This window comes from Heptranchias perlo, chromosome 15 (assembly GCF_035084215.1).
Source record: "Heptranchias perlo isolate sHepPer1 chromosome 15, sHepPer1.hap1, whole genome shotgun sequence".
NCBI classification, from domain to species: Eukaryota; Metazoa; Chordata; class Chondrichthyes; order Hexanchiformes; family Hexanchidae; genus Heptranchias; species Heptranchias perlo.
Genome location: NC_090339.1, coordinates 5964570 through 5976463, shown reverse-complemented (window position 1 = coordinate 5976463; position 11894 = coordinate 5964570). Strand labels below are relative to the sequence as shown.

At 41.4% G+C, this 11894-nt stretch overlaps 1 protein-coding gene across 5 annotated transcripts in view; it reads right to left on the bottom strand.

The window, feature by feature from the left end:
• Positions 1-1124: 1124 nt before the first annotated feature.
• The window catches only part of klhl13 (kelch-like family member 13), a 241560-nt gene continuing 230790 nt past the window's right edge, over positions 1125-11894 (bottom strand). For all 5 annotated transcript variants that reach the window (XM_067996801.1, XM_067996802.1, XM_067996800.1 and 2 more), the window contains 2 exons: positions 9908-10021; positions 1125-2405 (listed from right to left, as the gene is read on the bottom strand). In XM_067996801.1, the coding sequence (XP_067852902.1) occupies positions 1918-2405; positions 9908-10021 (602 nt within the window). In that variant the 3' untranslated portion in view covers positions 1125-1917. The remainder of the gene's footprint in view (positions 2406-9907; positions 10022-11894) is intronic.

Here is an 11894-nt window from a genome sequence, read left to right as displayed (position 1 = left end):
CTTATTAAATGGCGGAGCAGGCTCGAGGGGCCGATTGGCCTACTCCTGCTCCTATTTCTTATGTTCTTAAATATTGATCCACCCCCACAGACCCCCTGCAAATAATGACGTACTTCCAGGGACTCCCTGCAAATACTGACCCACTCCCAGGGACCCCTGCAAATATTGGCATGCCCCCAGGGACCCCCTGCAAATACTGACACACTCCACGAGTCCCCTGTAAATACTGACATATTCCCGGGGACCTCCTGCCAATACTGACACTTCAATGGACCCCCATGCAAATTCTGATACATTCTCAGGGACCCCCTGTAAATACCAAAACAACCCCTATCCTATCAATCACAACCGAGTTAACTGTGCTATTAAGTAAAAAAAAACAGAAACCTGATGACAGACTGACAGAAATCCGATAAACTTTCAAACTCACTGGGATCTCCTCAGAGAGCACTTAAGGGTCAGAGGACCTCAAGTTGAAAATTGGTGCTATAAAACCTCTAATAGTGGGTATAAAAAGCCTCTCCAGCATTTCTCAAGTACAGAATCTACTAGATCGGCCGATTCGCAGCAGTTCAATTGATGGGAACTACCTACAAGTTGGGTGCTGGGCTCACTTGGTTTAATGCAGCCAGACAAAATGAAGAGGGCAAGGGTCGAGAAAAGAAAAGCATTTTCATTTTTTAAAAAAAAGCTCAAGTATTAACTTCCTTTTGAACAGCAGAATGTCCCCTTGGAACGGACGTGGTCTCATAACACTGCAAATATAAAGACAGAGGTATCTCAGGTTTGAAAAAAAAGCTTTTATGAAGGATCTAAACCCAAAACATTAACCTGATCCTTTCTCTTTACAGATACTGACCGTCCTGCTGTGATATTTCCAGCATTTTCTGTTTATACTGTCAATCGGATACATTCTAATTGAATGGTGCAGCAGGCTCCAGAGGCCGTATAGCCTACTCCTGCTCCTAGTTCTTACATTCATTCCTTCAAAAAAAAGTGAAGTTAAACTCCATTAATCATCAGCTCAAAGGTAAAAAGAGCAAACAGTTAAATATAAGTCGATATTGTAACTTGCGTCAAGCATATTTTGGAAAGGATGCAGGTTAGGAAGAATGTAGGCCTGGTGATTTCAGTTAAACTTTTATTGAACAAAAAATGTTGAGCATCATAGTTCATGTCCACTGAGCTGCAGCAGCTCTCCTGCTGTCACTGCACGGTGTGCTAAATAACCTCATCAACAAAGATGTACAGAGGAGAGACCTATACAGCAAACAAAGGAGAAGGCAAGAACTGACCAGGGTTAAAAACAAACTGGCCAGCTCTTCGAATTCAGCAGAAGTGAAATGATGGTAGCACAAATACTGCGTACTGGAATCCAAACCATCAGCGCTGCGTTTAACTTAAGATACCAAAAGACAAGGTCTGTCCCATAATTTCAAATAGGTGGGGCAACCGATTAACTTGGGTCAACATTTTAATGGAAAACAGCCACATGGCAGGCTGTCTTCCCACATCTATACGTACTGTATTAAACTATTTTTGAAATCTTGAAGCTCATGGTAATGAAGATGCACCCATAGGTTAGTTAATGGACTGTTTTACATGAGTCATAGTGGGAGACCCTCAGCATTGCACAGTCCAAAAAAATATCACACTGTATAACAGTAAAATCGCTAAACTTTTTCAGACAGAGTTCAATCCCGGACATATATATATTATTATGTCTCTCTTGTAACAGGCAGACGACCGATGTCAACAGTACTGCACAAATAACTCAATCCACTGTTATTATACTCGTGTCACTGCCTACAATAGTTACTACCGAGCAAAATAGGCAGAAAATCTTTGATATTAATTATGATGCTGTGCAAATGAGTTCTTTGTAAGAGCTGAAATTAGAGCGGTCGTGTCCTTCTTCTAAGGTGCAGAGAGAGGTGATTCTCTGGAAGGTGACCCGGTATTGTCGTCTGGTGGAAAGACTGTAAGAGTGCATGCGCGGATTCCTCCCAGCGACTCGGGGAGATCAAACACCTTCTGCCATTCGTCTTTCTCCGGGTCATATTTCTGAACTATCTCCACCATGCAGCGGTTATTCCAGGAATACCCTCCCACCACGTAGATTTTGTTTTCAAAGACTGCCACGCCTACATCACTCTGCCCACGCAACATGGCTGCAATTGGGGTCCAGTGGTCCAGGGCAGGTGTGTAGAACTCACAGCTCAAGACATCGTCATAATCACTGGTTCCTCTGAAGTGGTTCCCTCCGATGACGTAAAGCCGATCTCCAACGGTGCACATGCAATGCAGACCCCGAACAGTGGTCATCGGAGCTTTCTGGGTCCATTTGTCTGTGTCGGGGTCAAAGCACATGAGTTCTTTCTGGAAGGTGTCATGGGTAATCCCTCCTATGGAGCAAGAACAAATCCAGAACAGTTAGGAAAAGTTTCTTTTTTAAAAATTTATTTGCTACAAGAAAATAAAAGTGGCAATGAGCTAAGTTCTTTTACGATTAAGAGTAAAACAGATGCATCAATTTAAGAATATGCCCCATAGAAACAGGAGGAGGCCATTCAGCCCTTCGAGCCTGTTCCATCATTCAATTGGCTGATCTGTACCTTAACTCCATACCTCCCTTGGTTCCATAACCCTTAATACCCTTACCTAACAAAAATATATCAATCTCAATTTTGAAATTTTTAATTGACCCCCAGCCTCAACAGCTTTTTGGGGGAAGAGTGTTCCAGATTTCCACTACCCTTTGTGTGAAGAAGTGCTTCCTGACATCACCCCTGAACTGCCTAGCTCTCATTTTAAGGTTCTGGAGTCCCCCACCAGAGGAAATAGTTTCTCTCTATCTACCCTATCAAATCCTTTGAAAGGATATATTGCCCTTGGAAGGAGTGCAGTGCAGATTCACCAGAATGTTACCAGGGTTCCAAGGGTTAAATTATGAGGAGAGATTACATAAATTAGGCTTATATTCTCTGGAATATAGAAGATTAAGGGGTGATTTGATTGAGGTTATTAGGATTTTGAAAGGAATTAATAGGGTAGATAGAGAGAAACTTTTTCTGCTCTCGGGGGAGTCTAGGACAAGGGGTCATAACCTTAAAATCAGAGCCAGGCAGTTCAGGAGAGAAGTTAGGAAACACTTCTTCATGGAAGGGTGGTAGAAGTGTGGAACTCTCTCCCATGAAAAGCAGAAGGTGCTAGCTCAATTAATAATTTTAAATCTGAGATCGATAGATTGTTGCAAGCCAAGGGTGTTAAGGGATATGGAGCTAGGATACAGATCAGCCAGGATCTCAATGAATGGTGGAACAGGCTTGAGGGGCTGAATGGCCTAATCCTGTTCCTATGTTCCTATAATCATCTTAAACAACTCAATTAGATCACCTCTTAATCTTCTATATTCAAGGGAGAGTGACAGCATTTGTAAAGGATTCTATCTATATGGATACAGTTAATTCATAAGAAGGAAAATAGTACAATTCTCACTATGAATTATAGGACACCAAACAGTGGACATGAAATAGAGGTGGAGATTTTCAGACAGTTCAGAGAGTCATGCCAAAACAACAGGGCAGTAACATTGGGTGATTTAAACCATCCTAATATAGACTGGAATAAAGATAATGCATGTGATCAAAGTGGGAAAATAAAGAAAAGAAAAAGAAAGATTTGCATTCATATAGCTGCTTTACAGTCAATGAAGTATTTTGAAATGTAGTCATTGTTGTAATACAGGAAACGTGGCAGCCAAATTGCGTGCAGCAAGCTCCCATAAACAGCAATGTGATAATGACCAATTAATCTGTTTTAGTGATGTTGGTTGAGGGATAAATATTGGCCAGGACACCGGGAAGAACTCCTCTGCTCTTCTTCGAATAGTGCCATGGGATCTTTTACATCCAAGCGAGAGGACAGGCAGGGTCTCGGTTTAACGAAAGACGGCACCTCCGACAGTGCAGCACTCCCTCAGTACTGCACTGGAGTGTCAGCCTTGATTACGTGCTCAAGTCTCTGGAGTAGGACTTGAACCCACAACCTTCTGAATCAGAGGCGAGAGTGTTACAACTTAGCCACGGCTGAAAACCCTTTCAGAATTGAGCCTAGATCAGTATTTAAATTTATTAGTGCAACGACAAAAGAAGCATAACTTAACTGAATACTAGGAAATGAAGTGGGATAAATAACTGATGCAAGAGTAGGAGAACAATTTGAAATAGCGACCACAGCATAGTTAGGTACATAACAATGTAAGAAAAGAATAATGCAGAATCAAAGATAAGGGTGCCAGACGAGAAAAAGGCATAGTTCAGCCACATAAAAGGGGATCTGGCCCAATTTAACCGGGCAGGAAAGTAAACAAAAGGGACGGAGGATCAGCAGTGGGAAATCTTCAAATGCGGGATGAACAGAGTACAAAATAGACATATTCCTGCAAGGCAAAGAAGAGTGCATCAAAGTATACAGAGGAGTGTGGATAAAAAGATAGGCTGAAACTAAACTGAAACTTAAAAGGGAGGCACATGATAAAATTAAGGCTAAAGAATAAACACGGAAGAAAATCACAAGGGAGTGGTGAGAGATGAAAAGGGAGACTAGAAGGGCTAAAAAGAAAGTACTGTACAAGAAAAAGGCTAGCAGATAATATAAAAGGAAATAATAAGGACATTTACAAACTTATAACAAGTAAAAGAACAGTTAAAGAGATGGTAGGGCTGCTCAAGGATAAGGGGATTCCAACTGTGGAGGATGAAGTATGGCACAGATATTTTGCATCAGTTTTCACAAATAGTGAAAGTGAGAATGCACTAGAAGAGGGTGTGAAACAGTTGTAGAAAAGGAATTGATTGTAAAAAGCATCAGCAGAACTCAAGGTGGATAGGTCACCAGGCCCTGATAGCATGCACCCTAGGCTGTAAAAGAAAGTTGAAGAGGAGATAGCAGAGGATCTGATCACAATATTCCAACCCTCTTTAGATATGTAAATTGTGTTATGGGATTGGAGAATGGTCAATATAACACCTTTACTCAAGAAGGGGAGAGAAGGATGAACTAGTTAATTATAGACCAGTTAGTCTAACATCCGTTGTGGGCAAACTCTTAGAATCCATAGTTTGAGATAAAGTTAGTAAGTAGTTAGAAATACATGGGTTAATCCAGGATAGCTGGTGCAGCTTTATTAAAGGCAAGTTGTGCGTGACAAATTTAATAGACTTTTGTGAAGAAGTGACAGATGGGATAAAGGGAATGCAGCAGATGTGGTGTATATGGATTTTCAGAAGGCATTCAATAAGGTGTCTGACAAGATACTTATAATTTCGGGCATATGGTTTCAGGAAATACAGTAGCAAGGATAGAAAGGTGATTGACCCACAGGAAACAAAAGGTTAGGGTTAATTTCATAGAATTATATAACATGTACAACACAGAAACAGGCCATTTGGCCCAACTGGTCCATGCCGGTGTTTATGCTCCACACAAGTCTCCTCCCACCCTCTTCATCTAATCCTATATTCCTTTCTCCCTCATGTGTTTACCCAGCTTCCCCTTAACTGCATCTATGCTAGTCGCCTCAACTACTCCTTGTGGTACTGAGTTCCGCCGTCCAACCACTCTCTGGGTAAAGAAGTTTCTCCTGAATTCCCTATTGGATTTAAAAGTGACTATCTTATATTTATGCCCCCTAGTTTTGGTCTCCCCCACAAATGGAAACACGTGGGTGCTACTCAGATGGGAGAGGGGTTGGAAGTGGTATACCCCAAGGGCCAGTGCTGAGTCACTTTTGTTCCCTGTATATATACATGATTTGGACATGGACATAGCAAGCATAATCTCAAAATTTGGTGAAAACACAAAAGAAGGAGCTTTGACAAACATCAAGAAGAATGTGAAATACTTCAGGAGAAGGTTCTGCCCTCTCTGCTCTCCAAACATTTGAATTTCTAACTTTTGGAAGAGGTTTCTGAGCATATGTGTGTCCAGGCATGCACAGATCTCTCTCCTAAACAAGACAGTTAGTTTCAAAACTAACAGCACTTGCATAGAAACTGTTCAGGGCAGAGAAAATAATCTAAAGTTAAATCACAGTGCAAGGTAATATCGTTAGCATAAGCTTGAAGAGGTCAGGCTTTAGAAGGTGCTCTCCCATTGTGGTGCTGGGAGGGGAAGAGGGAGGTTCAAACACGTTCTGTTCTTAGTACAAACAGTAACAACTTGCTTAAAATCTACCATATATTAGCTCGCAATTTTCATATAAGCAGCAGCAAATGTTACATCTGGTGTCTTGAAAACTTTTAAAATGCAAACACTGCCTGTTTGTTTTTCATTGAAAAAAGTTCCAGTAGAAAACACAATGATATCATACATCACCACTCAGATTACCAAACTATAGAAATATTATATTGTGCAAGACAGTTTACCAGGTGACCATGCCTTTAATACGAACAGTACATGTGGGCTAAAAGCAGCAGTTGTTATCTGAGAAGAACATTGGAGTGATATGTTTATCTGCTGAATCCAACCCCTTTTTGAGATACTACATGACACAAACCCAGCCAGCGTAGCTAAACCCTTAAAATTAGAGCTAGGCCGTTGGTGATGACAGGAAGCACTTCTTCACACAAAGGGTAGTGGAAATCTGGAACACTCTTCCCCCCCCCCAAAAAGCTGTTGAGGCTGGGGGTCAATTAAAAATTTCAAAATTGAGATTGATAGATTTTTGTTAGGCAAGGGTATTAAGGGTTACGGAACCAAGGCAGATTGATGGAGTTAAGATGCAGATCGGCCATGATCTAATTGAATGGCGGAACAGGCTCGAGGGGCTGAATGGCCTCCTCCTGTTCCTCTGAACTGTGAGCTGGTCAAAGCCCGCCTCAACAATTATAAAGGTGTTATAAAGGGGCTTGTATGGTTTGGATCGTGAAGAGCCCAGAATGTGGACACCGATCTGCAATCCAACTAAACAAGCACCATAGCAACAAGAATAGGCCATTTAGCCCCTCGAGCCTGTTCCACCATTCAATGAGATCATGGCTGATCTGCGACCTAACTCCATATACCTGCCGTAGCCCCATATCCCTTAACACCCTTGGTTAACAAAAATCTATCAATCTCAGATTTAAAATTAACAATTGAGCTAGCATCATCTGCCGTTTGTGGAAGAGAATTCCAAACTTCTACCACCCTTTGTGTGTAGAAGTGTTTCCTAACTTCACTCCTGAAAGTCCTGGCTCTAATTTTTAAGCTCTGTCCCCTAGTCCTAGACTCCCCAACCAGTGGAAATAGTTTCTCTCTATCTACCCTATCAGTTCCCCTTAATGTCTTGAAAACTTCAATCAAACCACCCCTTAATCGTCTAAATTCCAGGTAATACAACCTTAGTTTGTATAATCTCTCCTTGTAATTTAACCCTTGGAGTCCGGGTTCTAGTAAACTAGTAAACCTATGCTGCATTCCGTCAGAGGCCAATATATCCCTCCTAAGGTGCGTTGCCCAGAGCTGAACACAGTACTCCAGATGTGGTCTAACCAGGGTTTGTATAGCTGCAGCATAACTTCTACCCCCTTGTATTCTAGTCCTCTAGATATAAAGGCTAGCATTCCATCAGCCTTTTTGATTATTTTCTGTACCTGTCCATGACACTTTAATGATCTACGTTCATGGACCCCCTAAGTCTCTTTGGACCTCGACTGTTTTGAGCTTTTCACCATTTAGAAAGTACTCTGAATAGTGAAAAGGACTAGTGCAAAAAGCACCTTAAAATGTGGCACTGCTTTCTAATCTGTTGTGGCTAACAGATAAATAGGAGACAGAACTAGATCAACTACTCCAAAGTATACCATCTTCCTAATTGGAGACTGTCATGGTGAGGTTTGACTCAGAAGAAAAACAAAGTATTCAAAACATGACACTGGCATCACTTTAGCTGTTTTGTTCTCCAATTAGAGGTAACTTCTGCTTATTTCTAGAATCAAACACTTTCCCGTCATCTAAAAGCACTAAGTAACATACCAGTTGGCAGGTTTGAACACCACGTCTACTGCATACAAGTGGCCTTTCATTGGTGTTTTGTAAGGAATATGACGACATGGGATAATTAAATGGAATAGTCTCAAGTAAGAAGTTGCTGTCTTGAACGGGGTTCTCGATTACCAAAGATCCGGGCTTCATGTGGGCTCAGGCTAAGCCACTCATATTCAGTGCTTCAAAATACCATGCCCTATTCAAGCAGTTACACAGTGACACTGGTGCACAGCCCTGGTTTAATAAATATTTCAGTATTAGGGGAGTGGGACTACCTGGTTTGCTCTTGCAGAGAGCCGGCACAGGCTCGACGGGCCAAATGGCCTCCTTCTCTGCTGTAACTATTCTATGATGCTACAAATAGGTTTTGATAGGGTAGACACAGAGAAACTATTTCCTCTGGTAATTCCCTCCCTAAACTTCTCAGCATCTTCACCTCTCTCTCTTCCTTTAAGACGCTCCTTAAAACTTACCTCTTTCACCTGTCCTAATATCCCTTTACGTGGCTCGTGTCAAATTTTGTTTGATAATGCTCCTGTGAAATGCCTTGGGACGTTTTACTATGTAAAAGGCGCTATTATAAATGCAAGTTGCTGTTGTTGGTGGGGGAATTAAAAACCAGGGGGACATAATCTTATAATTAGAGCCAGGCCATTTAGGAGGGAATTCAGGAATCACTTTTCACACAAAGGGCAGTATAAATCTGGAAGTCTCTCCTCCAAAAGGCTGTGGAAGCTGGGAGATAAATGGAGCTTTCAAAACTGAGATTGATAGATTTTTTTTAGGTAAAGGCATCAAGGGATATGGAGCTAATGTGGGTAAATGGAGTTAAGATACAGATCAGCCAGGATCTAATTGAATGGCGGAGCAGGCTCGAGGGGCTGAAAGCCTACTCCCTGTTCCTAATGTAACTATGAAAAGTAGAAATGACTAGAAATGAAATAGATAGGAAAGATCAGGAAACTGAAAGGACAAGGAAATCTTCCTCCAAACTAATATCCCAGTGTGAAATTAACCTATCATCAGGGGGTAAGGACTACAAGTCTGAGATCAGGTCTAATCCGCATGATTGTGGAACAAGGTCCAAGGGTAGGTGTAAGATGGTCAAATGAGTTCCCAACATCAGGCCCAGCCCCGATTCTATCTCTGCTTTAAGAGGTGAGTCACATATGGTGACTTCTCAAGCTGGAAGAATTAGTTGCTCCCCTGACCCATCCATTTCAAGTTTTTCTATGAAGTGAGGCCAGCAAACACTATACGTATTCACAAGATAGGACCACGGTCAATTATGATAAAGCTCATGGAAAGTTTCAGAACAAATCAGTCACGTTGCGCGTGTGTTAGCACAGTTTAAAATTACTCCCGCCAAGGTTAAGAAGGGGAAAACTAATGCACAGGGTATGAAATGGTCATGGGAGGAGGGAAACTGGCAGATAGATTTTCTATTCAACCAATGTTACTCTAACACCTTTTTTTGTTACAAACTAGTAGATGGAATGGCTCACGGCAATGGGAGAATATGCTGTGTTATACAGCAAGAGCCTTATTCCACATAACACACAGTGTATCATTAAGTAATGAGGTTATATTTACATCTTAATAGGTTTTTCTTAATAAATGTAAAGAGTAAAGCTGTTTGCTACAAAGTGCAGCTGTGTTTAAGTGATGAGTCCTTCTACAAAGGAAAAAAGAACTTGCATTTATATAGCACTTTTCACAACCTCAAGACCTCCCAAAGCGCTTTACAGCCGATGAAGTACCGACTTACTTGTGGAAACTCAAAAACATTCAAGATTAATGGGTATGTTCTGCTTCGAAAGCTTTTAGATGAATTTAATGGAACACTGTTCAAGCGGTAGTGACAGCCAAGAATTACCTGAAATGTACATGAAGCCGCCGTAAACAGTCCCAGCATGTCCGTAGTGAGGTTCATTCATTTTTGCCACATAGTTCCATTCATTGGTTCTTGGATTGTAGCATTCCACAGTGGCTGTTGTAAAGAAATGAGAAATGATTATGAAATACATTAAATGCTACAAAACATGAGAAGAACCATTTCTTGTAAAGGTTCACTGAACACTGCTGTGCCATTGTTAGAACTAATCATGGAGCTATTCTAGACTTCCAACAGCTAACGATTATACAGAAATACCTTAATACATTAATATCAATACTAATATATAACAGTGACATATATGTCCATTACTCCTCACAAAAAACACTGTATTGCATCCATTGTGGATTGTCATTAGTTCCCACATGTACTATGAGGGGCCACGGTACACGACAGTCATTCATCTATTGCCACTGAGGTTGTTTCACCTTGTTCACATCTTCTCCTTTATTGCACCTAGGCCTTGAAATTGCACCGTGAGACATGAATGTTCAAACCCTTAGCATGCTCGTCTGAAATTTTCCTCTCCATTTTAACAGAAGCATTAACCCACTTGCTTTAAATGGGTTTAGACCTCTGCTAAAATAGCAGATAGAGGAATTTCAGGTGAACACAGAATTACATAGGTATTACCACAGAAACAGGCCTTTCAGTCCAATCAGTCTGTGTTGGTCTTTATCCTCCACATAAGCAGTATCCTAATCCCATGACCCTGCCATGTCCCATATTCCTTTATTCCCATTTCCTTCAACCACCTATCTAATCCATTCTTAACTGTTGACACGGTCTCTGTTTCCCCTGCTCTCTTTATTTAATCTTATATCTAAGTCTCCTCGTTCCAGTCCCCTCAATCACTGGAAACAGTCAATTTCTATCTACCCTGTTCCATTCCATCATAATTTTAAACACTATCAACTCAACCCGTAATCTCTTCTGTTCTAATGCCAACACCAACAATTTTTCCAGTCTTTGTATTTGTATTTCCTCATACCAGGCAGCATCCGAGTGAATTTATGCTGTACCCTCTCTATTGCCTTAACATCCTTCCTATATTGTGGAGCAAAAAACTGCACAGTATTCCAACACACTAAGTGTTTGGACATTAGGATCCCATTGCGTAATTTTAAGGCCCAATTACCTACATATTGGATTACATTTTGAATACAATGTATTTACAAACATGACAATGGATTAGGAAAGTAACTAACTGAAGATATTTGCTTTTAATATAATCTGTCGCCCAATTTACATCTATTCTTTCATTGGTTTAACTCTGCAGAATATCCTGAAGCTTTAAATCCACAAAACTGTTCCATTTTCAGTTTAACAATAGGGTAGCCGCTAACAAGACAACAACAACTTGCATTTATATAGCACCTAGTAGAATGTCCCAAGCCACTTCACAGGAGGGTTATCAAACAAAATTTGACACCGAGCCACATAAGGAGATATTAGGTCAGGTGACCAAAAGCTTGGTCAAAGAGATAGGTTTTATGGAGCATCTTAAAGGAGGAGAGAGGTAAAGAGTCAGAGAGGTTTAGGGAGGGAATTCCGGAGCTTAGGGCCTAGGCAGCCAATGGTGGAGCGATTACAATCGGAGATGCGCAAGAGACAAGAATTGGAGGAGCAGAGAGATCTCGGATGGTTGTAGGGCTGGAGGAAGTTACAGACATAGGGAGGAGCGAGGCCATGGAGGGATCTGAAAACAAGGATGAGAATTTTAATATCGAGGCGTTCCCAGACCGGGAGTCAATGTAGGTCAGCGATCACAGGGGTGATGGGTGAATCTTGGTGGGACTTGGTGCGAGTTAGGATACGGGCAGCAGAGTTTTGGATGAGCTCAAGTTTATGGAGGATGGAAGATGGGAGGCCGGGTAGGAAAGCATTGGAATAGTCAAGTCTAGAGGTAACATAGGCAAGGATGAGGGTTTCAGCGCAGATGAGCTGAGGCAGGGGCGGAGATGGGCGA